General features: G+C 44.8%; 1 protein-coding gene and 1 pseudogene across 2 annotated transcripts in view; one reads left to right on the plus strand and one right to left on the minus strand.

Annotated features, from left to right (window-relative positions):
- The window catches only part of LOC147615788 (uncharacterized), a 31,334-nt pseudogene extending 4,700 nt beyond the window's left edge, over window positions 1–26,634 (plus strand). Inside the window, exon 4 of the transcript XR_015262633.1 lies at window positions 26,217–26,634. The product of XR_015262633.1 is annotated as an uncharacterized LOC147615788 (transcript). The remainder of the gene's footprint in view (window positions 1–26,216) is intronic.
- LOC147615789 (uncharacterized) lies at window positions 16,907–17,937 on the minus strand. The gene is made up of 3 exons (XM_086778392.1): window positions 17,405–17,937; window positions 17,225–17,330; window positions 16,907–17,133 (listed from the first exon to the last, which is right to left on the minus strand). Exons 1-3 carry the CDS (start codon window positions 17,669–17,671, stop codon window positions 17,114–17,116), a joined length of 393 nt encoding a protein of 130 aa, XP_086634518.1. The 5' UTR covers window positions 17,672–17,937; the 3' UTR covers window positions 16,907–17,113.
- Window positions 26,635–27,266: the final 632 nt, after the last annotated feature.

Genomic DNA, 27,266 nt, shown 5'->3' on the forward strand with positions numbered 1-27,266 from the left:
AACACCAAAAGCCATCCAAAAAACTATCTCGAAACAGTCCCATGAATCAGCCCATAAACTGTCCATAAATCAGCCCGGTACGGAGCCAAAACAGCCCCGAACTCCGCATCAAAACAGCCCCAAAAGAGAGCCTCCAATCAGCCCCAAAAGAGCTCCCAAATCAGCCCCAAAAACAGTCCCAAATCTGCCCAGAAATGAGTCTACCAGCTGTGTCAGGCAGTGGGAGAAAGCGACCAGCCATGTGGTTGCCCTAGAAGAAGTCGACCAGCTTTGTGGCTGCCTTGGAAGGAGTTGACCAGCCCTAAGGGAGGTATGGAGCACACCAGGCAGTAGAGGAGAAGGAGAGAAGGCTCCATTGGGATGCGCCTCTCAAAAACAGCCCTAGTCCCTACTTTAATACAGTTGACTAGCTATGCTTTTCTTGGCTTGTACTCCAAGTTTTAGTCCAACATATCAACTTTATGCTTTTCTTGGCTAAGTTTTAGCCCAAAAATATCAACTTTTATGCTTTTCTGGGCTTGATGCCCAAGTTTCATCTAGGCGCCTCCTTTTGTCCACCTTCCCATGCCCAAAATAATAATATGTCGAGCCGGTCTTTAATGATATGTGAACACGACGACTTATAAACATTATAAGTCACTTTGATGAATAAAATCCCATGTTGCTCATGTCGTGTGGCCATCTTTCAGGCCAAACTTTGTCGATAGATGCTTCAGCTTTCTTATGTGGAAAATCCCCGTTCACACCTTGGTTTCACTTAGTGTGTGAAACATTGATCAAGACTGGTGAAGGGACCAAACGGTGACACAATGCCTTTGCTTCAAGTTTATGTCTTTGTTGTGCTGATACATGCACGTAAGCCAGACATCCAAAAACATGCATACATAGTTGCATTCCGTACTCGGACTCATCCGAATACGTATCGTACCGGTATTGTGCTTTTCGTACCTGTATTTAAAAAAAAGTTATTAGTGACTAGTCACTAATAACTACTAGTGAATACATGGTATATAGGTTGATGTTGAGAAGCTCCAACGTCACAATCGCATCAGCTTCGAGTAGATGGTATACCACTCTCCAAAATATCAAGCATGGGGCTAATGAGTATGGCCGAGAGGTCTTCGTCAGCTATGTCACGTGGAAAGGTAGCTCGATGGCGGTGGAGCATGTCTTGGATCTGGAGCTGATGAGGTGATTGTGGTTGACGGGGGGGATGGGGGTGTCAGGCACGCTGGAGTGCGGAGGCTCGGTCCGAGGTAACTCCTCTCGGGCGAGGTAGGTCCGGAGCAGCTCGTGGAGGGTCCACAAGATCCAATATATCAGTGTCCTCCACCTCCTAGGTCCGGAAGAAATTGGTGATGGTTGGCTGGCAAGGGAGGGGGCTTGTTGGCTGGGGCCGAAGCTCTCTCTAGAAGGTGTCCCTGTGTGTGTCTGTGGAGCTCAAGCAGGAAGAGGCCTAGGCAACGTTGGTCTTGGAAGTCAATGATCTTGGAGAGTGGACCAAATCCCTCACGAAATAGACAGTGAAATCTCCCGCGGATCTCATAGTATATTGGGCAGCGGCATATGTAATATTCCTCCGTCTCAATCTCTGTGTGGCATAATCGGTAGATCCTCTCCTTTGTGGGTCTCCGTATGAGCTTCCCAGCTCTGAAGATGCGCTCAGCTCTACCTGTCTCCACTTTGAGGCGATGGGATGAAACCCGTATTTGGCCAATCGCAATCCGCATGGCATGGGACATGTGAACACTCAAGTAGCCCAGTTGCTGGATGAATCCATCCTCAGTGAGTGTGAGGAAGTGATCTCTGTAGAAGTGCATCTTCGTGGGGAGCTCCGAAGGTGTAATCCATGTGCAATGGGTGTAGAGGCTGAGAAGATCTAACCGGATAACCCGGTTGGTATCCTCGTGAGAGAGCTGGAGAAAAGGGGAGTCCAAATTGTACTGAAGGGGGGGTAGGCGGTCCATGCGGAGCCCATATACTAAGAACCAAGTGGAAACTAGTGCATACCATACTCCAGAGTGGTCCTCAAGTGCTAGCTGTCTTGAGGACTCCAAGGCAAGCCTCGGGTACCTGTGGGGATCCATGTGACTGATGCGATGGAGGTATGTGACCATTTGGAAGAGTGCATCAACTACCATCGGGGTTGCAGCAAACTCTGCCTAGATAATTTGGTGTGGGACTGATGGTTGGCTGCGGATCATACGGGATAACATCATGACCTGGGGCCTCTCAAGTAGCCCAGTTACTGGATGAATCCATCCTCAGTGAGTGTGAGGAAGTGATCTCTGTAGAAGTGCATCTTCGTGGGGAGCTCCGAAGGTGTAATCCATGTGCAATGGGTGTAGAGGCTGAGAAGATCTAACGGGATAACCCGGTTGGTATCCTCGTGAGAGAGCCGGAGAAAAGGGGAGTCCAAATTGTACTGAAGGGGGGGTAGGCGGTCCATGCGGAGCCCATATACTAAGAACCGCATGGGACATGTGAACACTCAAGTAGCCCAGTTGCTGGATGAATCCATCCTCTGTGAGTGTGAGGAAGTGATATCTGTAGAAGTGCATCTTCGTGGGGAGCTCCGAAGGTGTAATCCATGTGCAATGGGTGTAGAGGTTGAGAAGATCTAACCGGATAACTCGGTTGGTATCCTCGTGAGAGAGCCGGAGAAAAGGTGAGGGACCAAGGAAGCGGCCTATGAGTGAAGCGCTAGGTGACCTGCGAAGGATCCTAGAGGGTGCTGACCATACGGTGCTTGTCGAAGATACCCACATGTACGTCGGGGAAGATATTGGAATAAGGAGTAAGAGTTGTTTTCTGAATTCGGGCATGGATCTGGTTAATTGACCTTGCTGGTCCTCAACGGATGAGTCCATGGCTCTTTTATATGGATCTGTTGGTTGATCTTGCTGATCTTCAACGGAGAGTCCATCTGGATTTTTATAAGTGAATATATTACCGGGTACTATGAGCTAGGAACTATCGAAAAGGCCCCTGAGTGGACAGGTGGTGAGCGTTCTGGTTGCCAATGATGCCATAGGTACACCGATGAAAGAAAGATTGGAAATGAGAATTCAAATTGGATATTTTAGAGGATTATGATCAGTGACTCTATGGTTTCATTAAATGATTGTTTTAAAGACTGTTGAATCTGTGAAAAAGGCAATTTCATATTAGGTGTGTAAGTGGTGTGAATATCGGGCTAAGGGGCCTGGGAACTCTTTTCCCTGGTACCCGGGACAACCTAACCAAATTCTTAATTGGATTCCATCACTACAGTGGTTGGGCGGTTGGCTAACCCATGGGACTGGATGGGGTTAGGCTGGACTGATGGATCTCTAAATTGAGACTCAATTCTGTTCTGGTTCGATAGATGAAGTAAATCCCGGAAAAAAATTGTTCTATGGAAAAGAATCAACGGCTGTGCCTCTCAATGAGGAAAAAAGCATTGGTCTCTATGATCCAAGTACAATCTTTTCCCTGATCTAACTATGGGACTTACGGGTTCGGTCATATCAATTCAGTTAGTTAAGGCTTTTGACTACATTAGAGAAAAGTTATCCTGGAGGAATCGCCCGCGCTTTCCGGGCAAGGGAAGTTTTTTCGGGTTCGGTTTTGGAAGAACCGATGGATTAATCTCTTGTCCGGATATCCGTGGGCGAGGCCCCGAGTGTGGGACCCTGCCCTACACAAGAAGTGCTACTTCCGTTGCTAGCACCCCTGAGTTCGTTGCGCGGTGGGGACATGGATCTCACACTTAGGCAGGATGAAGAAAATTAAATAAGGTTCTGGTTGAAGCCAAGCAAGAGACAAGGAAGGTGATGACTTGGACAGAGGATGATGATGCGATGGAGGTATGTGACTGTTTGGAAGAGTGCATCCACTACCATCGGGGTTGTAGCAAACTCTGCCTGGATAATCTGGTGTGGGACTGATGGTTTGCTGCGGATCATACTACGGGATAACATCATGACCTTGGGTCTCTCAACTCGCTGCCAATCCTCATCGGATAAATTTGGCCCCAGAAGGCTACTCCATACATCAAGGTTGGTGTGGCGAGGGTGTCAAAAAGCCAGCCCTTCGTCCTGGGCTCTTGGAAATGTGCGTGGAAGCACTGCCGCTCAAGTAAGCTCAAGGCAGCATAACCTCATGTCACTTTGGCATGTACTGCGGGAAGCATGGTGAAGCGTGGGCCATTGAAAGTGACACCAAGGTAGACATAGGATGAGACAATCTCCACAAGATCCCCTTTATATGTGAAGCTCAATCTGGATGTGAAGGGGCGAAAGGTATTGAAGACCATTACCTTGGTTTTACCAAGGTTAACAGAGAGGTTGTTAGACATCATCCCCTACTTGTTGGCTTCCTATTTTAGCCTCTAGGGCTGACCATGTTTGTCAGAGAGGCTGGTGATCCCTCACATATATTTTACCCATATTTATTTCCCATTTATGGTCTTGGGTATTTTTCCCAGTCGTGGAGGTATTTTTGCTCCAGTCGGCTGCCTTCATGTAGGTGTATATATAGCTGGCATGCCTCCCTCATATTTCATTGCTCGCCTAGCTTGTCTAGCTACAGCTCCTCACATACAAGGTTCTCCCCTTTTGCTTGGGACATGTTGTCACGATTGCGACTCTCTTAATCTCTCCTTAATTACTCCTTAATCCCTTATTAACTGAAAGGACACCTGTGAAGGGTCACACCCTTACACATAGGTCACTATCAAAGGACATGTCTATTCATTAAAAGACACACCCCTAAGTCCAAAGGACATAACCATTGATTCAAGAGCATTGATTCAAGAGCCACACCCCTTCCCAGGGATGTTTCTCTTCACTTGTACCCTTTCGGCCTCTATTTAAGAAAGGCCTCTGTCTCAATGCAAACAACTCAGCTTTCCGCTCCCTAACTATCTTTAGTTCTTGTATTCAATTTTAATCATGTCTTAATAGACTAGGAAGTCCTCTCACAGTGGTATCAGAGCAAACAAGCTCCAACTTGTAGGATGCCCACATCCAAAAAAACCCTAACTCTAACCCTAAAAATCAAAAACCCTAAATCAACAAATTAACCTTAGAATTAGGGATAGCAAGAGTTGTATGGAAGAACAGGAGAGAATACCCCTTTGCCCAATTTTGTCCAATTTTGCCCAATTTTGCCAATTTTACATGATTAGTCATTTTTCCCCAATTTTTTCTACAAAAAAAAAAGAAGGCTAGCTTTTGCTTCTCAAGCAAGCAGGAAGCCCTTATGGCAATTGTACCTTGCAGCCAACCATCTCTCCTCACGACCTTGCAGCAGCAGATGCCCTCGCTTGCATGAAGATTGCCTTTGCTTTGGGTCGTACTTTTTTTTGAAGAGTCGCACCACTTGACAAGCCTCGTGCCCTTGTGATGCGTCGCACCCCTTTCACCTAAGGGCGTGCCCTTTGAGTCGCCACCCTCATGCGCTTCAGACAAGCACTTGGCCATAATACCGTGGCCGCCCATCCGAGCAGCCGGTCCTTTTCTTTTAAGAAACACATGTTAACCTTATAACATCAAAAAAAAAAAAAAACGGCCAGCAGCCTACGACGCCTAGGCCGACCAACGTACAAAAAAATATAAAGAGAATGCCAGCCAGCCGGTTACGGCGCCAAGCACACAGAAAAAAAAAGATACGAAGGGTGGTGGACCGCGCAACGGACGAGAGAGAAAAAAAATAAAATGAAGGAAGACGCCCACAGCAGCGACCAGCACTAACTCAAAAAAATAAAGGGGGGGAGAACCCACGGCCAGCAACCAGCGCTTAAAAAAAGAAAAGAAAAGCACACCAGCCTAGCGTGCTGTTTTCGACCAGCATCTGTTCACTTAGCTTGGTTCATGGTCCTTCATTATTCTCTTATTATGGCCTTTGCAACTCTCAACGACGATATTCTCAACATAATTCTCAGAGGAAACCAATGATTTCAATTATTTACAGGATACACCCTCTTAGTCCATAGTGCCCTCTTCTACTCGTGTTTCTCCACCGGTCTGAGCCCCTGTTCCAGATTTGGATCATTACTGTTTTATACTCAAGCGTCATCCTTATTTGGGCGCTATCCTCCTCGAGTGTAGCATCATTTTTCATGAATATTGTACCTATTTTGAGGACGTTTATCCATCTTCATTCACGGTGCGTCCCTCTACACCAGAATATACACCCTTCACACCAGTAGCTGCCCCTATCCCTGTACCTTCTTCTCCAGTAGCAGACTCTCGTGTGAGCCCAGTCCCAGAGGATCGCCCTTACTATACTGGATGGTCTATAGCCGCTTCACCAGTACGTAGTGTCACCAGCCTGGACATTTCCCAGTATGAAAGGGGTCTGGTGGACTCCAGGATGTCTAAATATTTGGAAAGTACAAGCTTTGGGAATGGGGGATTATCCTAGAATACAAAGGACCACACTCCTAAAATTTAGGAGAGTTGCCATTTTTGGCCCGACTCAGATGGAAATTCTGTTCGCGTCATTACATTTGGAATTGAACAGAGACCAAGAGTTGGCAAAGTGCCTATGACAGAATGTCTACTAGTTGGGATATTTTTAGAGGTAAAGATTATGGAAGGACCCATCTCTTAGATTGGGACATGTGGCAAGAAAGTGGACCAAAGTGAGACAAGTGGCATGACACTTGTTGAATCAAAGTGAGACAAGTGGCCTCACACTTGTCACTTCAGCTGTTGTGTGGCTCTCCACTTGTCATTGTACCCTTCTCTTGCCATTTTAGCTCATGGGAGGCCCAAATCTATAAATTGGAGCCCTCTCTCTTCATTAATGGAGGCTCTCTTGCTACACACTAGCCTCTACCACAGTTACAGGTTGCCCTAATGATGGCTACTCTCTTTCTCTCTCTTGAAGGCTGCCCATGAAGAATACCGGCTGTTGGGGACTGTTTTGGAGGTTTCCATCGTGAAGAAATACTGAAGGCAAGGGTATTTAATCATTTATTACGATTTCCAGTATTCGTACTTGTTGTATTGGCCCTTGTACCTGCTGTACCAGCCACTGTACTGGCTGTACCAGCCCTTGTACTTGTACTTGTACTTGCTGTACCACCCATTGTATCGGTTGTACCAGCTTCTATACTTGCTGTACCAGCCACTGTACCTGATGTACCGACTGAATGGAGAGTTGTACTTGCTGTACCAGCTCTATTGCATGAAGACGTGTGGTTTTTGGGGAAGAATCAGTACCCACTCAGAGGTATATGGATTATATTGTTGGCTCGGCATTTGTACAGCCTATGTTCCGGCTTGGTAGCCTCGTGTTGGGCTGTGTTATGGCATTTGTATATGGATAATCCGGCATCTCCCATGGGGAGAGTAAGGCCCTCAAAGCTTGTACATGAAATTATTCTCCTTGGGTAATAAAATACTCCAAGGGAGGGATTGGCCCATTCCGGCCTCTATGTGGTGTCACATATGCAAGCTCCATTTTCAGCATTTGTGGATGTTTTGTCCAGCTTTATGTTCTATGCAAAGTGATGATGGATATGTGTTAAGGCTGTGGCCATGTTTAAATGTTTTAATATGCATTGATGGAATCAACAAGTGTGTCAAAGGCCCTAGTCCCCCGGGCACCCGCCGCGAGTTACATTGGTATCAGAGCATAGGCTTTCTTGGAAGCGGAGGCTTCCTTCTATCAATAAGGAAGAGAAAAGATCTCAAGTGGGGACCACACTTACCATCATTGCTGTTAAGCATGGCCAGCCGCTTCATAGCTTATGAAGCAAGAGCATGAGCAGTAGATAGCTTGTTGATCTAAGGATTTATGAATCCACAAAATTTTATCTTGGAAGTGTGGAGTTGGCTTTATGTGCATACGTTTAGCACTCTTTCCATTTGGATATTGTGGATTATATTATCAAGCTTACAGGCAAGCTATATAGAGATATATCTCAGGATATCTTAAGGATATGGTGACGAGATATTTCTTTTGGCTTCATGACCAACCTGGCAAATAAAAGCTAAGTATACTTTGAGTTTGCAAAGTTGGTGCTTTTGCTATTTACTGTGAAGTGTTTTTGATGTTCACTAACCCTTGTATAGCCATGCAAGGAGAAAGGTGGTGTTGTTTGCCTTGAGATGGTTTCAGGGAAACATTGTTTATGGCTCCCTTTATTGGGATGGATTATATCTATGGAGATTTCTTTCTTGGACAAGATTATGGACGAATCTGTCCTAGTTTATAGAGAAGAAATATTTGGATATCTCATGGATATAATGCTTTTATGGATAAAAGTCCACCTCTACTCCAAGGTGTGTGGTTAGCATGGAGTATGTGGTAAGAGGTATGGTATACAGGTCTATGGATTCCTGGACTTCTTTTCTAGGGATTTGGATCTATCCTCAGGTTTATGGATTATTCTGTATGGCTCCCTTTATTTGGGATGCATTGGACTTATGAAACTCATGGTTCACATACCTTGTGTAGTGTTCTCTTGTCTTACGTGCTCTCTTGAAGATTGTTTCTACCATGTGAGGGTGGAACAATAAAGAGCAGATGGAAGGGAACATGGGCACTTCAGAGGGTAGTGTCAAGCACAACATACCCTATGTAGTGTTCTCTTGTCCTACGTGCTCTCTTGAAGATTGTTTCTACCTTGTATGGCTGGAACAATAGAGAGCAGATGGAAGGGAACATGGGCACTTAAGAGGGTAGAGTGAGTTGGTGGCCGAAATTCCTATAAACTATGTGTAGCAGAAATGCTTATGGAACACCAGGTAATTTATGCCTGCGAACGAGTGATTATTTTATCTTGTTACTTGAGCCCACCTCTCATCCAAGGTGTGTGGTCAGAGTACCAACACAGAGTGCAAGTGGTAAAGTGGACATGACGCCTGGTTGGCACGGGACTTATGTCTATGCCAAGGGTGATGTGGACCGATGCCTTGCTGGCAAGAGACTTACTTTGTCTCGCCCATTTACTTGGGACATGGATTATGATATCTGGACTTATGGAGACTTATTTAGTCTCACCCATTTCTTTGTAACATGGATTCTTCAGTTATATTGGATTTTTGAGACTGTCTCGTCTCGCCCACTCGATGGGACATGATTATATCTTTTTTTTTCCGAGAAAAGATCCTTTCATTAGTTTTAAAAAAAACGCCCACTAGGCTACAAAAAACTCTCCTGCTCATAAGAAGGCAGAGCAGAGATCCAATCAAGGCAGCTAGGGAGACTCTCCCTAGGTGCAAAAAGGTACAAAGATCAGTACAAATGACTGAGAGCTATATCATACAATAGGAGGGGGGAAAAGCCAAACAGGTGGCCTGTAATGCCAGCGGGGGTACCCGTGTGAAGTGTATAGAAGGGGCCGCTGCGCCAAGTGGTGTGGAAGGCTTGGCGCCGCAAGATCGCCGCATCCGAGTCACCCCGGATGCGGTCATACTGTCCGCGCAAGGTGTGGATCAACTCCTACCAAATCTCGCGAACAATCTCTGCTGGTGGCTCCAGTCTCCCCTCAAAGGCCCTGAAACATCGGGCTCTCCAGGTGAACCAGATGGTGAGGCTGCTGAGGAGCTCCCACCGTAAATCCCTCTCCTGTGTCCAGATGGCGGATTAGAAATCCGGTGAAGAAACAAGGCGAGGCTGGTTCCTAATGAATCTGATGGCCTGGCTGTCTTGCTCCGTCTCATAGATTTTTTTACAAAAGACTAAAGGATCTGTTTATAGGTGAGGGAGGCCTCTAACCAAGTCCAACTAGGTTCTAGAATTTTCCAAGTTCAATTTGGTTGAATTTAGACAAGATTTGGCCTCTAACCAAGTCGTCCAACTAGGTTCTAGAATTTTCCAAGTTCAATTTGGCTGAATTCAGACAAGATTTGGACCTAGTTTGGCTCTCTTTTGATTTGGTTTGATCCAAGAGAGAAGAGAGATAAAAATATCACAATTTTTTTGATTTAAAAACTCCACCACATGTGTGAAATAGGCGCCTCCTTGAAGTCTCCCTCCCTCCTTATTACGAAGGTGTCAAAAATATATCATTATACCAAAATATCTCATTGTTTTAGTAATATCTCATAGTTTTTAACTAATAAAGCTTGTACTCAGTCAACTCTTCATCTTATGTGGGCATTTACTCATTTTTGGGTATTTTCTTTTATTCATTGGATTTATCTTCTCCCCACACTTCGATTGATCCTATTGGCCCATAGAAACCTTCATTGGATCATAATCCAAAAATTTCTGAAAATCTAGATCCTTAGGCTAAGGTCCTTTATACACATTTTCAATTAATTCCAATCGCACATTGGAAAGTTCTTTTTGAAATTCTATTTCAGGGGAAACCATTTTAGACACTAGGAGGATTTTTATATCTTCCAGGAACTCTTGTGAGAGTCCATGTAGCCGCCAATGCTCCGTTGCGGCTGGAGCGACCATCTTCCTCGCAGTCAAAATATGCCTCCCCCAACCGAACAGTGTACTGGAAAAAGGTAATCTCGGTGGCCTCGGGGGACGCATAAGGATCATGCTACTCGTACTCGCCAGGGTCCCACTGGAGCCGGGTTAAGGGGCGCGCAACATATGCCCAGATGCGCCAATCAGAGTCCACATCTGCAGGGTCTGGATCAATATGCCACTTCTGGGAAGCGGCGGCCACTACCCGTATCCTCTGAAAGATGCACTCTGCAACCAAAGGCGACTCCGCCTCCACTCTCTGAAGTCTGCCCTCATCCTGGATCTCATAGTAGAGGCATCTGCCATTCTCAGTGCAAGCTCTGACAGCAATCAGGATCTCCATCTGTGTAAAGGCTCCCATCCACCGTGGGGCCGCTGGCTCGAAAGGCGTGAACCACTCCTTAGTGAGTGCCTCCTAAATGTCATCCCTCATAATCAGCCCCGCTCTGAAGTGACGCAGCCTCTCCACCTGGACCGCCTCTGGGAGACTGCAGAAGGCCTGCCAGTCTCCAAAACTGCGTGCTGGGCTTGCCGCCAATGGTCCCCAGGCTAGACGAGGTCGAGAACCCAACATATGACCCTGCTCAGTGCGTATCGCGGGGCTCCAGATGAGCGGCTGTCTGGCCCGCTCATCACAAGTAGGAGGTCTCTGAGAAAGCCCCGATCTCAGCAGCTCCCAAGCTCGCAGGATGCTCAAGGCAAATCTGTCCTCCCATCCTCTACTGAGGCCTGTCCTCCTCATCTCTATGAAGATCCATCGTATCTCTGGTACCCAAGTGTCCCCTGTTGGAGGAGCCCTAGCCTGCAGTCGCTGAAAAAGAAGCTCCTTCCAAGGCTCAGCGCCTGGAAGCAGCCCCCGAACAATAAGCTTCCCCAATAAGGCTCTACTTTGATCAACTGGATCTATAATGCCCAAGCCTCCCTGGGTCAGCGGAAGAGTAATAATTGCCCTAGCAACCTTAGCCCGGGGCTGGCTGACCGTCCCGCCGAGACCAAAGAAAGTTCGTGATCAGCCTCTGTACCTGGCTGATGCAAGAGCTCGAGAAAATCCAGTAAGACGTGATGTATCACATGGTCGCTAAAAGCACCTGATTTGTCACCACCACCCTCCCAGCCAAGGATAGCCGAGCTGTACTCCAATACAAAAGCTTCTTCCGAATGCTCAGAAGAAGCGGGGCGATCTGCTGCTCAGGTGACAAATCAAGTCCAATCTAGCATCCCAAATACCGCACTGCTGTGCCAGGAGGAATCCATCTAAAACCCGGGTCTGGGCTCCATGTCGGAGTGGGCGTGCTACGGGACATGATTATATCTTGAATATATAGCTTGAAGCTTAAAGTTGCGGACAACTTTTAAGAAGCTGGGGAGAATGTCACCAGCTTGGACATTTCCCAGTATGAAAGGGGTCTGGTGGACTCCAGGATGTCTAAATATTTGGAAAGTACAAGCTTTGGGAATGGGGGATTATCCTAGAATACAAAGGACCACACTCCTAAAATTTAGGAGAGTTGCTATTTTTGGCCCGACTTAGATGGAAATTTTGTTCGTGTCATTACATCTGGAATTGAGCAGAGACCAAGAGTTGGCAAAGTGCCTATGACAGAATGTCTACTAGTTGGGATATTTTTAGAGGTAAAGATTATGGAAGGACCCATCTCTTAGATTGGGACATGTGGCAAGAAAGTGGACCAAAGTGAGACAAGTGGCCTGACACTTGTTAGAAAGTGAATCAAAGTGAGACAAGTGGCCTCACACTTGTCACTTCAGCTGTTGTGTGGCTCTCCACTTGTCATTGTAGCCTTCTCTTGCCATTTTAGCTCATGGGAGGCCCAAATCTATAAATTGGACTCCTCTCTCTTCATTAATGGAGGCTCTCTTGTTACACACTAGCCTCTACCACCGTTATAGGTTGCCCTAATGATGGCTACTCTCTTTCTCTCTCTTTTGAAGGTTGCCCATGAAGAATACTGGCTGTTGGGGACTGTTTTGGAGGTTTCCATCGCGAAGAAATACCGACGGCAAGGGTATTTAATCATTTATTATGATTTTCAGCATTTGTACTTCTTGTACTAGCCCTTGTACCTGCTGTACCAGCCATTGTATTGGTTGTATCAGCCCTTGTACTTGTTGTACCACCCAGTATTTTTGCTTGACATGGACGGGAGCCAGACTGGTGCCACCCGTGTGTTAGTAGGATGGTGTCGTGTGGACGGGAGCCAGACTGGTGCCACCCGTGTATGACCTGGATTGTGTTCTATCCATGGGATTGTCACGCCATGGAATAGCCAGTATTTGTGGCGTGTCTTATCTATGGGACTGTCACTCCATAGGGAGGCTCGTGCCTGGAATTGTGTTTTACCTATGGGACTGTCACTCCATAGGAAGACCAGGATTTATGTTTTATGTCGTGCCATTTTTGTGCTCGACAGATATTTTGTACTTGTTCCATGAACGGGAGATATGTCCATGATACTACTTGCACATGCACTCATGTTTTGCATGTTTGAAATTGTTTTCGCATGACTTGTATTTTTGTGTTTGCCTGCTTGACGTGTCACTTACTGAGCGGGGACGCTTGCCAGTGAGTCCTGAAGTTTGCTCTGTCTTCTGACGAGTTTTGTTGCATGTGAACAGATGGTAAGTGTATTGCACATGTTGGTTTAATAATTTTATCTCTAACCTTTTGTTTTATAAGATTGTATGTTCACATTCACTTAAAAGTGGGCACCCACTATGGGCACCCACATATGGGCCAAGGAGGGGAGCCACACTTGACTGTGTGTGTGTGGGGATGGGTGCATGGCCACCTACCCACACCACCATGAAGCTGGCCGTCCCCATGCAAACGTGAGCTGTGATGGTTTAACCTCTCCAATCTCTACATAAAAGAACGACCACCCCACCCGTAAGAAAAAAACAGCCGGCGACCATCTCTTGCGCATGTTCTCCAACAGGCGGTGCCTTCGGTACTGCTCATCAGGCTGTGCTTCTGCTCCCAGGCGGCTGCACATCAGGCTGTTTCTGCTGTTCCTTCAGTAGGCGGCTGCCATCTCCAGCAGGCTACGCATGCCTCCTCTGTCCAGCTGGCTGCGCCTGTGTACTGCAGGCGACTAGGTGCCTCCATCTCCTCTCTGCAGCCAGGCGGCTGTGTGTGCGTCTCCAGTCAGGCAACCATACAGGCTGCGCTGCCTACCACAGCAGGCGGTTGTGTGTTCATCTCCAGCAACTGTGCTCCTACAGCCAAGCGGCCGGCAGCTGTACTCTGCATACAGGCGGCTACTTCTCCATCTCCAGCAGGCTGCTCATCCTCTCCATAGGCGGCTACGCTTCCTTCTATTCCACAGCAGGCAGCTGTGTCCTGCACAGCAGATGGTGGTACTCCTTTGCAAGCGGTTGTGCCTCTTTTCCATAGGCGGCATCTCCCTTCTTCAGGTGGCTATACCTTCCCCCAGGTAGCTACTCCTCTCTCTCCTCGACAGGCCGTTGTGTCTTGGTGTCGAGTAGCTGCACACAGACACTCCCGGGTATTGGTCCTCCATCTGCGAGCTACAAGTAAGTGAATTTCAGATTCAAATAAAGAACTTTGTGGTAAATCTGATAAGGGATTCTCTCTACGGCTAACACCCGTTCGGTGCCGAGTAGTCCAAGCTTTTGGAGAACCACGGTCCAAGGGTGCCGAGATCGGGAGAGCCAGGCGTTAGTACGGGAGCGCCTGTTTGTGCGTGGTCTTGGAACACCAGTGGGGCGCTCTCCGCGGAGTCCAGTGAAGGCACAGGACCGTAGAGACTGGACCACTCAAGTGGTCGTTGTTTGGTACTGTATTCATTTGTACATGGACATCATCTGGTTCTTTGAACCCATGGCGCATTGTATTTGTTAAATACTCCCAATAATATATCATATATTGAGGGGGGGGGTCGGCCCGTTCCGGCCCCAGTGCTGGTGTCCATCTATTTCATTTCATTTCATTTCAAACTTCAGTTGTTATTAAGTTGTCCATTTCAAATTGTGATATTGAGTTGTGCTTTTACGCGTGTGGGTGTCCAACGGAGTCTATTCCCACTTGACGGGATCGGTTTCATTGGTATCAAAGCACGGTTGTTTCCCTTGTCCTAGTGGGGAAACGAACCTGTGTATTGGACACCCCGCTTCTAGCACACTTAACACAATGGACAGCCAAGGTAACCCTTTGAAAGTGCCTAATTCAAGGGGTCCATCTAGTGCCTCTTGTGGTTTTGATGCTATACAAGGAAGGCACAAGCCTCTTGAAAGGGTTAATGATAGTGATTCAAAGGAACAACTCTCTCGAGGAAAGACAGTCATGCTAGATGAAGAGCCTGGTGCAATGTGGGCTGAAATGGAACATATGAGAAAGCTTTTGCAGGCACAAGAGCAAGAGCTAAAATTTTTGCATGAAGATCCCCATGTGCAAAGTGCCATTGAAGCAAGGAAAGCCGATGCAATGGTAGATGTGACTTTTAAGTCCATGGCACGAGAAGTGGGCAAGAAGCCAAGGGAGTTGGCACTTGCCTACCTCCTCCGCAAAGGTGACATCAAAGAGGGGGACGATGGAGAGCTGAAATTCAGAAATCCACCTCGCTTGAAGCATGGAGATCCCGCATCTCAAAGATTGCGGTCTTTTATGCAAAAGGAAGAGGTGACAGTCACCTCTCGTCATGCATCTTCTCCACAAGGCACAAAGCCTGACAGGTATATGTATGCTAGTGCTTATGGAGGGCATGATGGTCACATGCATTCAAGACATGTATCCCATGGTAGGAGTGACAGGTCTGCCGCTAGAAGAGCTTTGCCTTCTGAGTTGTCTCATGGAGAGACATTGCCTTATGCAGAAAAGTCACATGCATCTGATTCTCAAGTTCGTGGAGCACATGCCACCGTGCTTCATGAAACTTCCATGATGGCCCATGGAGCCCATGCAGATAGGGCTGTCCCGTTGGATAAGGGAAAAAGAAAAAGAGAAGACCATGAGCCTCATGCCAAAAAGCTCAAGGAATTTAAAGCAGGTGACAAATCTGTTAAGTTTGATGTTTTTCATGGAGAGCATGATGCTTCCAAAGTGTTAGCATCTGTGGCATAGTTTGACATTGCTTTTAGCGATGAGGACTTCACTGAGAAGTCTAAAGTACGCCATGCTAGCATGTTTTTGAAGGGGACCGCTGCTCATTGGTGGATCACTGAAAAGATCACCAAGGACCCCATTTGCACCTGGAAAGAATTTAAGGACAGATTCTATGCTCAATTTTTGCCACCAAATGCAGAGCAAACTCTCACCCAAAAGTGGGATAGACTTGAGCAAAAAGATAATGAAAGCGTGCAACAGTATGTCAACAAGTTTTGGAAAGTGTTGCTGGAGGTAACTCCCTTTATGCAAATCACCGAGGATGAAAGAAAGAGGAAGTTTTGGTTTGGATTGCAACCAGCTTATCGTTCGGGCATTGAATTGCACCCGAAACATACTTTGCAACAGCTCATAGCTTTTGCTCTTCTACGGAGCAATTGGTGCTCAAAATTAAGCAGGATCAGGGCGGTTCAAAGGGGAAAGACAAGGCTGCCCCGAATCTGCAAAAAGGTGGACAGCCACCTAAAAAGAACTTCTGGGAGACCCACAAGGGAGGTAGAGCTGAAAATACCTCATCTAAAGATCAAGGTCCAAAGAAGAACAAATTCGGCTTGACCCCGGAGCAAAGAGAGCAATATGCCAAGGAGGGAAAATGTTTTTCTTGTGGTAGCAAAGAGCACATGTTTCGACAATGCCCTGACCGCAAACCAAAGCACGAGGACAAGCAGACCAAGGCTAATGTATATGCAGTTCTCGATGTGCAGGGAAACACAAATCATGATGCAAAAGAGCGGATGGTATGCAAGGCTTGGGGTCAAATCAAGGATCAGCCGCCTTATAGGTACTCAAAACAAGTGACAGAACAGGTTTCCAATGTAGATGGAATCGAAGAGGCTCTCAGCCTACCTAGGGCCAAATAAATATAACAAAATCAACTTCAAATCCAACAAAGTTGCACTATCAGGCAGACCAACATTGGGTGCCAATTATAAGAATGTTCAACTAAATGGCAACAGCTTAGACTTAAGATGTTTGGAAGTTGAACTGATTGGAGGATGACTATCTAAAAATTCCACTGGTTTGACAATGCGGTATGGATGTTGAACATATCCAACATGACCTACAACCTGCTCCAAAAACAAAAACACGCTGTGTGGAGAACTTAAAAAATAACTTGTAGGTAAGAAAACCTCCAATGTAAAGAAATTAAGGGTGTTAGTCAAAATTTGAGTGTTTACTTGTAAAACTGGTCAAAAAGTGAGTGTTTACTCTTAAACTAGAGCTTTCAGATATCTATACAATCTGCTCACTGCGCAGTCAGCTTTCAGCTTTCTGTACAAGCTACTCACTGTGTAGTGAGACTAAAAAAGAGGACATGAAAATTCCTGTGTATATCAAAAAAAGGAGGATATGCAAACCCTACTAGACAGTTATGGGTACAAATGTTTACAAAGTAAGTTAGGAAAATCCCAAAGAGGGATGCAGTGCCCCACAACTCTTAACATATTAGTCCATTGCCGCTACTTGAACAAAAAAGGGACTTAAAGAGCTTCCAAGATACAAGACTCAACTTTGAATCTACTCGAGCAAGGTTGTTGGCTTCCAATCTCTCTAAGCGTTGATGGCAAGCCCTAAACAAGTTACCAAAAAGAACAAAGTCAGTTTTACGTTCTACTGTAATATTCCACATGAAAAAAAAAATAGCACTTTCATCACCATTACCTTTCATGGATCCCAAATCTACAACTTTAGGCGGCTTGGTCGGGTCAATCTCTAAGGTTGCTGTTAGTGCTCCATACTTAAACTGCATTGAGCACATAAACTTCCCCTACATAAATAACCACAGTTCTGAATACATTGAATTCACTTTATGACCATTATACAAGAAAGTCGAGAACAAACCTTAGTCTTTATGAAGTATTTCGCAAGCTGAAGTCCAACATTAGTGATCAATGGAGCAGCTGTGTGCAATGCATAGGATGCAGATGATGGTGCATTCATCCGCTTTTCTATGTCAATAAGCGCTATCACTTTCAACCCCAATCTCATTAGATTTTCAGCCGACAGTGCCGAATTGTCTTTTGAAAACAACGAATAATTCTCTGGTGGGAAAATTGTATCCCTTAACCACAATTTTTCGAATGGTATTCGCCGCTGCTGAAAAAACATGTCGGAGAACAAATGAGCAGCAATCTCTCCCTTTCTTTTCGGCTCCTTGGAGAAAGTTGACACAATCTTCTCGAATTTGGGCAACAGTTGGTGGTTCAATTCCACAATAGGTGATTGTGGCAATTAAACACTCCTCGGCACTACAAAGAATAAATGTACATAAAATGGTAAAAAAGTGAAAGCACACTCCTCAACACTACAAAAAGACATGCAAGTACACCACAAGAATCTCACCCTAGCAAAAGACCATCAAAGGCGCTCAACCTTTCAGTAAGGTCTTCACCATTCAAATCCCCATCTTTGTCCTCTTGTGGTTGCATGTTCTCCTCAAGGCGAAGCATGCATGAAAGTAAGAAAATGTATCGAATTTGATCACCTGCAGTGCCTTTGAAAGGCTTTTCTTTTCCTTACCCACAAATAGAGATTGGTACTTCTTAGGATTTGCGTGGTTGCATTTCTGATCTTTGAAAATACGTCGCAAATGGTAGTCCAAGATGTAATGTCACGATTGTGACTAACTCTCTTAATCTCTCCCTCCCAAAGAAAGGTCATTCCTATGACCTATTCTCAATCCAAATGAAGCGTCTCGTCGTGAAGCATAATTACTCCTTAATCCCTTATTAACTGAAAGGACACCTGTGAAGGGTCACACCCTTACACATGGGTCACTATCAAAGGACATGTCTATTCATTAAAAGACACACCCCTAAGTCCAAAGGACATAACCGTTGACTCAAGAGCCACAGCCCTTCCCAGGGATGTGTCTCTTCACTTGTACCCTTTCGGCCTCTATTTAAGAAAGGCCCCTGTCACGATTGTGACTAACTCTCTTAATCTCTCCTTAATTACTCCTTAATCTCTTATTAACTGAAAGGACACCTGTGAAGGGTCACACCCTTACACATGGGTCACTATCAAAGGACATGTCTATTCATTAAAAGACACACCCCTAAGTCCAAAGGACATAACCGTTGACTCAAGAGCCACAGCCCTTCCCAGGGATGTGTCTCTTCACTTGTACCTTTCGGCCTCTATTTAAGAAAGGCCCTTGTCTCAATGCAAACAACTCAATCTTTCTTGCAGCATTTGTCTTATGTTTATTAATTAAGTCTTAATCATGTTAATAAAGCTATAAAAGCTTTACAGTGGTATCAAAGCAAACTTTTTTTTTGTCCTGTGTTATGTCTAAACCCTAACCCTAACCCTAAAATCAGCCCGCCCAAACCCTAAAATTGGGTGTAGCAAGTGTTGAATGGAAGAGCAAGAGAGAATGCCCCATCAAATTCAGCCCCCAACTCCCAATTTTTGTTGATTAAGTTTGGGCCAACCATATGCAGGACACTCTTGCATAGAGGAGACAAAACAAAAAAAAAGTTTTCAATCAGGAGGGTTACCCTTCAGCCAGCACCCTTTCATGAACAGGCACCCCTCCTTTGAATCGGCGCATCTCTTCTTCATGGCTTTTCCTCAAGGTCGGCTGCCCGTTGATCGACGCACGTCGACTTGCTGATTTTATTTTATTTTTTTAAAACCCAACACACACGACTATTGGGCCTTAATGCCACGTGTACAAACACATAAAAAAAAACCATAAACTTACCTTACGGGCTTCTACGAAACGGCGCCACCCTTGCGGCCGTTTTTTAGCCAAGCGCTCGCCGTCGCCTGTCTTGGTCTCCTGCGCGCCGGCTTGCTGCCGTCTCCCTTCCTCGAAAGCAGCCTTCTTCATTGCTAGGCTCCTGCGGTCTATGTTGTTGTTTGGACCAGCCACGTGTAGTTGGTGTTTTCCGTGGCTTGACGGCTACTACCTTGGTGCTTCTTCTCCAGCAATACTATTTATTATGGCAACCTCCTTCAGGTGTGATTTTTCCATTTTCTTGGGTATACACATTTCACATATTGTGGAGTATTAACATATCAGCAACCCGCCATTTCATTCTTTTGCGGGCTCTCCACTCCTCCGGGGCCAATATCCCTTTTTACGGGATCAAAAGCACCTCTCTGATCACGTGGACACACACTATCCTCTTCTTCGACGGCTTATGGCAGAGGAAACCTATGACTTCAGTTATTTACAGGATACACCCTCTCAGTCCATAGTGCCCTCTCCTACCCGTGTTTCTCCACCAGTCTCAGCTCCTGTTCCAGTGAGTGTGTCCCCCTTTCTCGAGTCCACTCATTACCGCATTTAGATAGCCACACCGACTTCTCACCTCCGAGAATTCGACGTGTGGGTGATCTGTGTTCATACTTCTGCACAGGTTCTGGATCATTATTGTTTTATACTCAGGCGTCATCCTTATCTGGGCGCTATCCTCCCCAAGTGTAGCATCATTTTTCATGAATATTGCACTTATTCTGAGGACATTCATCCATCTTCATTCACGGTGCGTCCCTCTACACCGCAGTATACATCCTTGACACCAGTAGCTCTCCCTACCCCTATACCTTCTTCTCCAGTATAGCAGACTCTCGTGCGAGCCTAGTCCCAGAGGATCGCCCTTACTATACTGGATGGTCTATAGCCGCTTCACTAGTACGTAGCCTCTCCTCTCGGGGTTCCCGATGCCGCACCCTCCAGCCGATGGTTCTTACTAGAGCCCAGCGGCGTCATCAACAGCAAAAACTCCCAGAGCCTCATCACCCTGAAGCCTTTACATCAACATCTCCTCTTATGGCAGAACCTGTTGACATATCAGTCCCTCTGGAATGGCAGTCAGCTTTGCAGCAACTTCAACAGCAGTTTCAACAGCAACTCCAGGAGTCTATGGCATCCTTGGCTTCTCAGATCCAGCACCTCCACACGGATCGCCACTCCTACACAAGTTCCGTACCAGCAACAGATGTTTCAGCAACAGTACCAATAGATGAAGACGTCATTCCTTCCGAGGTAGAAGGCGATGACCTTAAAACTCTTTATCGTCTTTTACAAGCTAGTAAAGCAAATTGGATTTCCAAGTCATGAATTTGGCACATTATGATATGATCCTTGGTCAAGAATGGTTGTATCAATATGATCCCCTGATCAGTTTCCGGAACCATTCTATACAATTTGCTCAAAATGCTATGCTTGTGGCTCTCGAAGGAATTAGAGACCAACCTTCTACACCAACCCTTTCAGCTCTTCAAGTGAAACGGTGGGTCCACAAGAGTGGTTGTTCCTCAGCACTTTTAATGATATATTCAGCCAACGACCCTGCCGAGGACATAGATACAAAGGTGATGTATCTCAGGCAACCTTTCTTTGCTCCATACTTGGATCTTTTTCCTCAGGAGCTTCCTGCGATTCTCCCACCTCGTCGACAGTCGACCATGCTATTGATATTCTTCCCAGCAGTGCTCCATCTACTCGTGCTCCATATCGAGTTTCTTTTACAGAATCTCAGGAGATACAGCGACAACTTACTGAACTTTTGGAGAAAGGACATATTCGACCAAGTAAAAGCCCTTTTGGAGCTCCAGTGCTTTTGGTGAAAAAGAAGGATAAGTCTATGCATCTTTGCATCGACTATCGTGCCCTTAATAAGTTAACTATCAAGAATAAGTATCCTGTTCCACGCATTGATGAATTGTTTGATCAATTGCTCCATGCAAAGGTCTTCTCCAAAATTGATCTTAAGTCTGGATATCATCAAATTCGCATTCGCGAAGGTGATGAATATAAGACAGCTTTTCGCACAAAATATGGTCATTACGAGTACCTGGTCATGCCGTTCGGGTTAACCAATGCCCCTGCAACATTTATGAGTCTGATGAATGATCTTTTTCGTCCTTTTTTGGACAAGTTCGTCATTATTTATCTTGACGACATCGTGGTGTTTATTCGTAACATGGAAGACCACAAGGCACATCTTAAGATCGTTTTCCAGGTGCTTTGAGACAATGCTCTTTATATTAATCCAGGCAAAAGTGAATTCTTCAAGACATCCTTGGAATACCTTGGACATGTTATTTCAGCAGACGGTATTTCCGTGGATCCAAAGAAAATACAGGTTATTGTCAATTGGCCAACTCCCACAAACACCCATGATGTTCGTTCTTTTTTGGGACTTGCCAACTTCTATCACACAAAGCTTCATCGATTTTCCGAAATAGCTGCTCCTCTCACCGAACTTCTCAAGTCCGCTCGTGCATTCAAATGGCCTGAAGCCGCAACACAAGCTTTTGAAAGTTTAAAGACAGCTTTGACAACAACTCCTGCCATGGCTTTTTCAGACCCTACTCTCCCCTTTGATGTGTACACGGATGCTTCTGATATTGCCACTGGTGCCGTCTTAATGCAACAAGGACGTGCTATTGCGTTTGACAGTCATAAGCACTCTGTAATTCAAGGAAGATACCCGGTATATGACAAGGAATTTTTAGCTATTGTTCATGCCTATCGTGCATGGAAACATTATCTCCTTGGTGCGGATTCATTGGTGAAAACAGATCATCATTCTTTGAAATATATCTTCACACAGCCAGTTATGAATGCTAGGCAAGCACGTTGGGTCGAATTCTTAGCCAATTTTCATATGACAATTGAGTATGTTCCTGGTCTTACCAATGTGGTTGCGGATGCCCTCAGTCGTATGCCGTCAACTTTGGTCTTGGCTATTTCTACAGTTGAAATGGATATACCTCAAAGTTTCAAGGACCGTTATTCAAAAGATCGTGATTTTGGAAATGCATTTCGAATTCTCAATTCTCAGAATGCAACTTCTTCTGACTTAAAGATTTATGGAGCATATACAATAGTGGATGGTTTATTATATTATCAGGACCGTATTTGTGTACCTCATGATACTCATGTTCGAAGAGTATTGGTGAAAGAACCTCACGAGGTCACTTATGCTGCACACCCAAGCATCAACAACAAGACTTATCGTCTTTTGACAGCTACATACTATTGACCTCAAATGAAGCAAGATGTTATTAAGTTTATTACAACGTGTCTCTCATGCCAGCGTATGAAAGCTAGCAGATAAGTTCCAGTTGGTCTTCTTCAATCACTTCAAGTTCCCAATGAACGCTAGGAAAGTATTAGTTTGGATTTTATCACTTCATTGCCACGTTCTTCTAAAGGCAATACACAGATTCTTGTGGTGGTTGATAGATTTTCTAAAATGGCACATTTCATCTCGTGTAAGAAAGCAGCCCAGGCTTCAGATATTGCAGTACTGTTTATACAGTATATCTTCAAACTTCATGGATTCCAAAATCTATAGTTTCGGATCGAGATCCAAAGTTTACAGGACATTTTTGGACTTCGATATTCAAGTCTCTTGGTACAAATTTACTCTTTAGCTCTGCTTATCATCCTCAGACAGATGGACAAACGGAACGAGTTAATCAGTTTCTGGAAGAAATGCTGCGACATTATGTTTAGTCTCGATTAGCTTCATGGGAAGAATATTTACCTTTGGTGGAATTTGCGTATAATAATTCTTATCATTCAGCTATTGGAATGACACCTTTTCAATCGATGAACCTTTGTGTGATAGAAGTTGGCAAGTCCCAAAAAAGAACGAACATCATGGGTGTTTGTGGGAGTTGGCCAATTGACAATAACCTGTATTTTCTTTGGATCCACGGAAATACCGTCTACTGAAACAACATGTCCAAGGTATTCCAAGGATGTCTTGAAGAATTCACTTTTGCCTGGATTAATATAAAGAGCATTGTCTCTCGAAGCACCTGGAAAACGATCTTAAGATGTGCCTTGTGGTCTTCCATATTACGACTGAACACCAAGATGTCGTCAAGATAAAGACGAACTTGTCCAAAAAAGGACGAAAAAGATCATTCATCAGACTCATAAATGTTGCAGGCGCATTGGTTAACCCGAACGGCATGACCAGGTACTCGTAATGACCATATTTTGTGCGAAAAGCTGTCTTATATTCATCACCTTCGCGAATGCGAATTTGATGATATCCAGACTTAAGATCAATTTTGGAGAAGACCTTTGCATGGAGCAATTGATTAAACAATTCATCAATGTGTGGAAGAGGATACTTATTCTTGATAGTTAACTTATTAAGGGCACGATAGTTGATGCAAAGATGCATAGACTTATCCTTCTTTTTCACCCAAAGCACTGGAGCTCCAAAAGGGCTTTTACTTGGTCGAATATGTCTTTTCTCCAAAAGCTCAGTAAGTTGTCGCTGTATCTCGTGAGATTCCGTAAAAGAAACTCGATATGGAGCACGAGTAGGTGGAGCGCTGCCAGGAAGAATATCAATAGCATGGTCGATTGGTCGACGAGGTGGGAGAACCGCAGGAAGCTCCGGAGGAAAAAGATCCAAGTATGGAGCAAAGAAAGGTTGCCTGAGATGCATCACCTTTGTATCTATGTCCTCGGGAGGGTCGTTGGCTGAATAGACCATTAAAAGTGCTCAGGAACAACCACTCTTGCGGACTCACCGTTTCACTTGAAGAGCTGAAAGGGTTGGTGTAGACGGTTGGTCTCTAATTCCTTCGAGAGCCACAAGCATACCATTTTGAGCAAATTGTATAGAATGGGTTCAGGGGATCATATTGATACAACCATTCTTGACCAAGGATCATATCATAATGTGCCAAATTCATGACTTGGAAATCCAAAATGTCACGATAGTGCTGAATTCGAAAGGAGAGGTGTTTGGCAATGGTGTTACACGAGGATGTGGAACCATCGGCAAGCTCTACTTCATAAACAACAATACTTGGAGAAGTCCGAATCTTCAATCTCTGAGTCAAGGTGGTTCCCACAAAATTATGAGAATACCCACTGTCAATGAGCACCTGAATAGGGTGACTGGAAATAGAACCTTGAAGAACCAAAACCTGAGTAGACCGCTGAGGCAACGGTGAAGAGGCAGTTTGTGCTGTAGCAATAGCGGTAATTACTGAAGCACGTGCAATAGCATGGTGATTATCTGCACGCTTTCCTTTGTCAGCAACTAGGGGTTTCTCCTCAGAAGTGGGAGGTTCAGCATTAGAATTCTGTCGATGGGTTGGTCTTTTGGGGCACTCAAACCAACGATGAGGTCCATTACAAATTGTGCACAATCCCGTCTTTTGTTGATCCCGTCCAGAAAGAACAGTAGAAGGACGAGGATTGCGAGATTGGTCACGTCTTTGGTCCCGTCCACGATCCGAACTGCGTGGTTGGAAGGAGTGAGAACGTCGGAACCGAAAAGAGGACGATCCTTCTGATCGGCGAGGGTGTTGAGAATTATTCCATTGGGGATTAGGCCGGTAGGTAGAAGAGCCAGATGACTCTCTACGACTATCTCGGCTCATACGAGATCCATTGGCTTTCTGAAAGTCATTAGCTCGACTGGAAGAGGCCGAATTTCGAGGATTAATGTTTGCAACGCGCTCGGCATATCGTATGGTATCGGCAAGATCGACATGGTTATATTTCTGAACATCGACATGCAATGTGGGATTAATCCCTTCATAGGTGTCCTTTCCCTTAATAAGGGATTAAGAAGTAATTAAGGAGAGATTAAGAGAATTAGTCACAATCGTGACATTACATCTTGGACTTTATTTGCGACGTATTTTCAAAGATAAAAAATGCAACCACGCAAATCCTAAGGAGTATTAATCTCTATTTGTGGGTAAGGGAAAAGGAAAGCCTTTCAAAGGCACTGCAGGTGATCAAATTCGATACATTTTCTTACTTTCATGCATGCTTCGTCTTGAGGAGAACATGCAACCACAAGAGGACAAAGATGGGGATTTGGATGGTGAAGACCTTACTGAAAAGTTGAGCGCGTTTGACGGTCTTTTGTTAGGGTGAGATTCTTGTGGTGTACTTGCATGTCTTTTTGTAGTGCTGAGGAGTGCGCTTTCACTTTTTTACCATTTTGTGTACATTTATTCTTTGTAGTGCCGAGGAGTGTTTAATTGCCACAATCACCTATTATGGAATTGAACCACCAACTGCTGCCCAAATTCGAGAAGATTGTGTCAACTTTCTCCAAGGAGCCGAAAAGAAAGAGAGAGATTCTGCTACTCATTTGTTCTGCGACATGTTTTTTCAGCAGCGGCGAATACCATTCGAAAAATTGTGGTTAAGGGATACAATTTTCCCACCAGAGAATTATTCGTTGTTTCCAAAAGACAATTCGGCACTATCGGCTGAAAATCTAATGAGATTGGGGTTGAAAGTGATAGCGCTTATTGACATAGAAAAGCGGATGAATGCACCATCATCTGCATCCTATGCATTGCACACAGCTGCTCCATTGATCACTAATGTTGTACTTCAGTTTGCGAAATACTTCATAAAGACTAAGGTTTGTTCTTGACTTTCTTGTATAATGGTCATAAAATGAATTCAATGTATTCAAAACTGTGGTTATTTGTGTAGGGAAAGTTTATGTGCTCAATGCAGTTTAAGTATGGAGCACTAACAGCAACCTTAGAGATTGACCCGACCAAGCCGCCTAAAGTTGTAGATTTGGGATCCATGAAAGGTAATGGTGATGAAAGTGCTGTTTTTTTTTTTCATGTGGAATATTACAGTAGAATGTAAAACTGACTTTGTTCTTTTTGGTAACTTGTTTAGGGCTTGCCATCAGCGCTTAGAGAGACTGGAAGCCAACAACCTTGCTCAAGTAGATTCAAAGTTGGGTCTTGTATCTTGGAAGCTCTTTAAGTCCCTTTTTTGTTACAGGTAGTGGCAATGGACTAATATGTTAAGAGTTGTGGGGCAGTGCATCCCTCTTTGGGATTTTCATAACTTACTTTGTAAATATTTGTACCCCTTAACTGTCTAGTAGGGTTTGCATATCCTCCCTTTTTTGATATACACAGGAGTTTTCATGTCCTCTTTTTTAGTCTCACTACACAGTGAGTAGCTTGTACAGAAAGCTGAAAGCTGACTGCGCAATGAGCAAATTGTATAGATATCTGAAAGCTCTAGTTTAAGAGTAAACACTCACTTTTTGACCAGTTTTACAAGTAAACACTCAAAGTTTGACCAACACTCTTAATTTCTTTACATTGGAGGTTTTCTTACCTACAAGTTATTTTTTAAGTTCTCCACACAGGGTGTTTTTGTTTTTGGAGCAGGTTGTAGGTCATGTTGGATATGTTCAACATCCATACCGCATTGTCAAACCAGTGGAATTTTTAGATAGTCATCCTTCAATTAGTCCAACTTCCAAACATCTTAAGTCTAAGCTGTTGCCATTTAGTTGAACATTCTTATAATTGGCACCTGATGTTGGTCTGCCTGATAGTGCAACTTTGTTGGATTTGAAGTTGATTTTGTTATATTTATTTGGCCCTAGGTAGGCTGAGAGCCTCTTCGATTCCATCTCCATTGGAAACCTGTTCTGTCACTTGTTTTGAGTACCTATCTGAATTTTTAACAACTATGTTCATGAGATGTTTTGAAGTTCTATTTGGTAACACTGTCTGTGGCATACATGCTTATCATTATTTTGTCATTGTTGTTACTTCATTTGGAGCCATATTGAGACACTTTTTTATCGAGACACTTTATTCTATGCAGGAGAAATTGCAGCTGTGTTATGTTGAGTGATATGGAAGGTAATTACCAGCCTAGTTCTTTTCCATGGAACTCTGTCACTCTGTAAGGGGTCCATGAAGG

This window comes from Cibotium barometz, chromosome 39 (assembly GCF_041138505.1).
Source record: "Cibotium barometz isolate CiBa-2024 chromosome 39, ASM4113850v1, whole genome shotgun sequence".
NCBI classification, from domain to species: domain Eukaryota; kingdom Viridiplantae; phylum Streptophyta; class Polypodiopsida; order Cyatheales; family Cibotiaceae; genus Cibotium; species Cibotium barometz.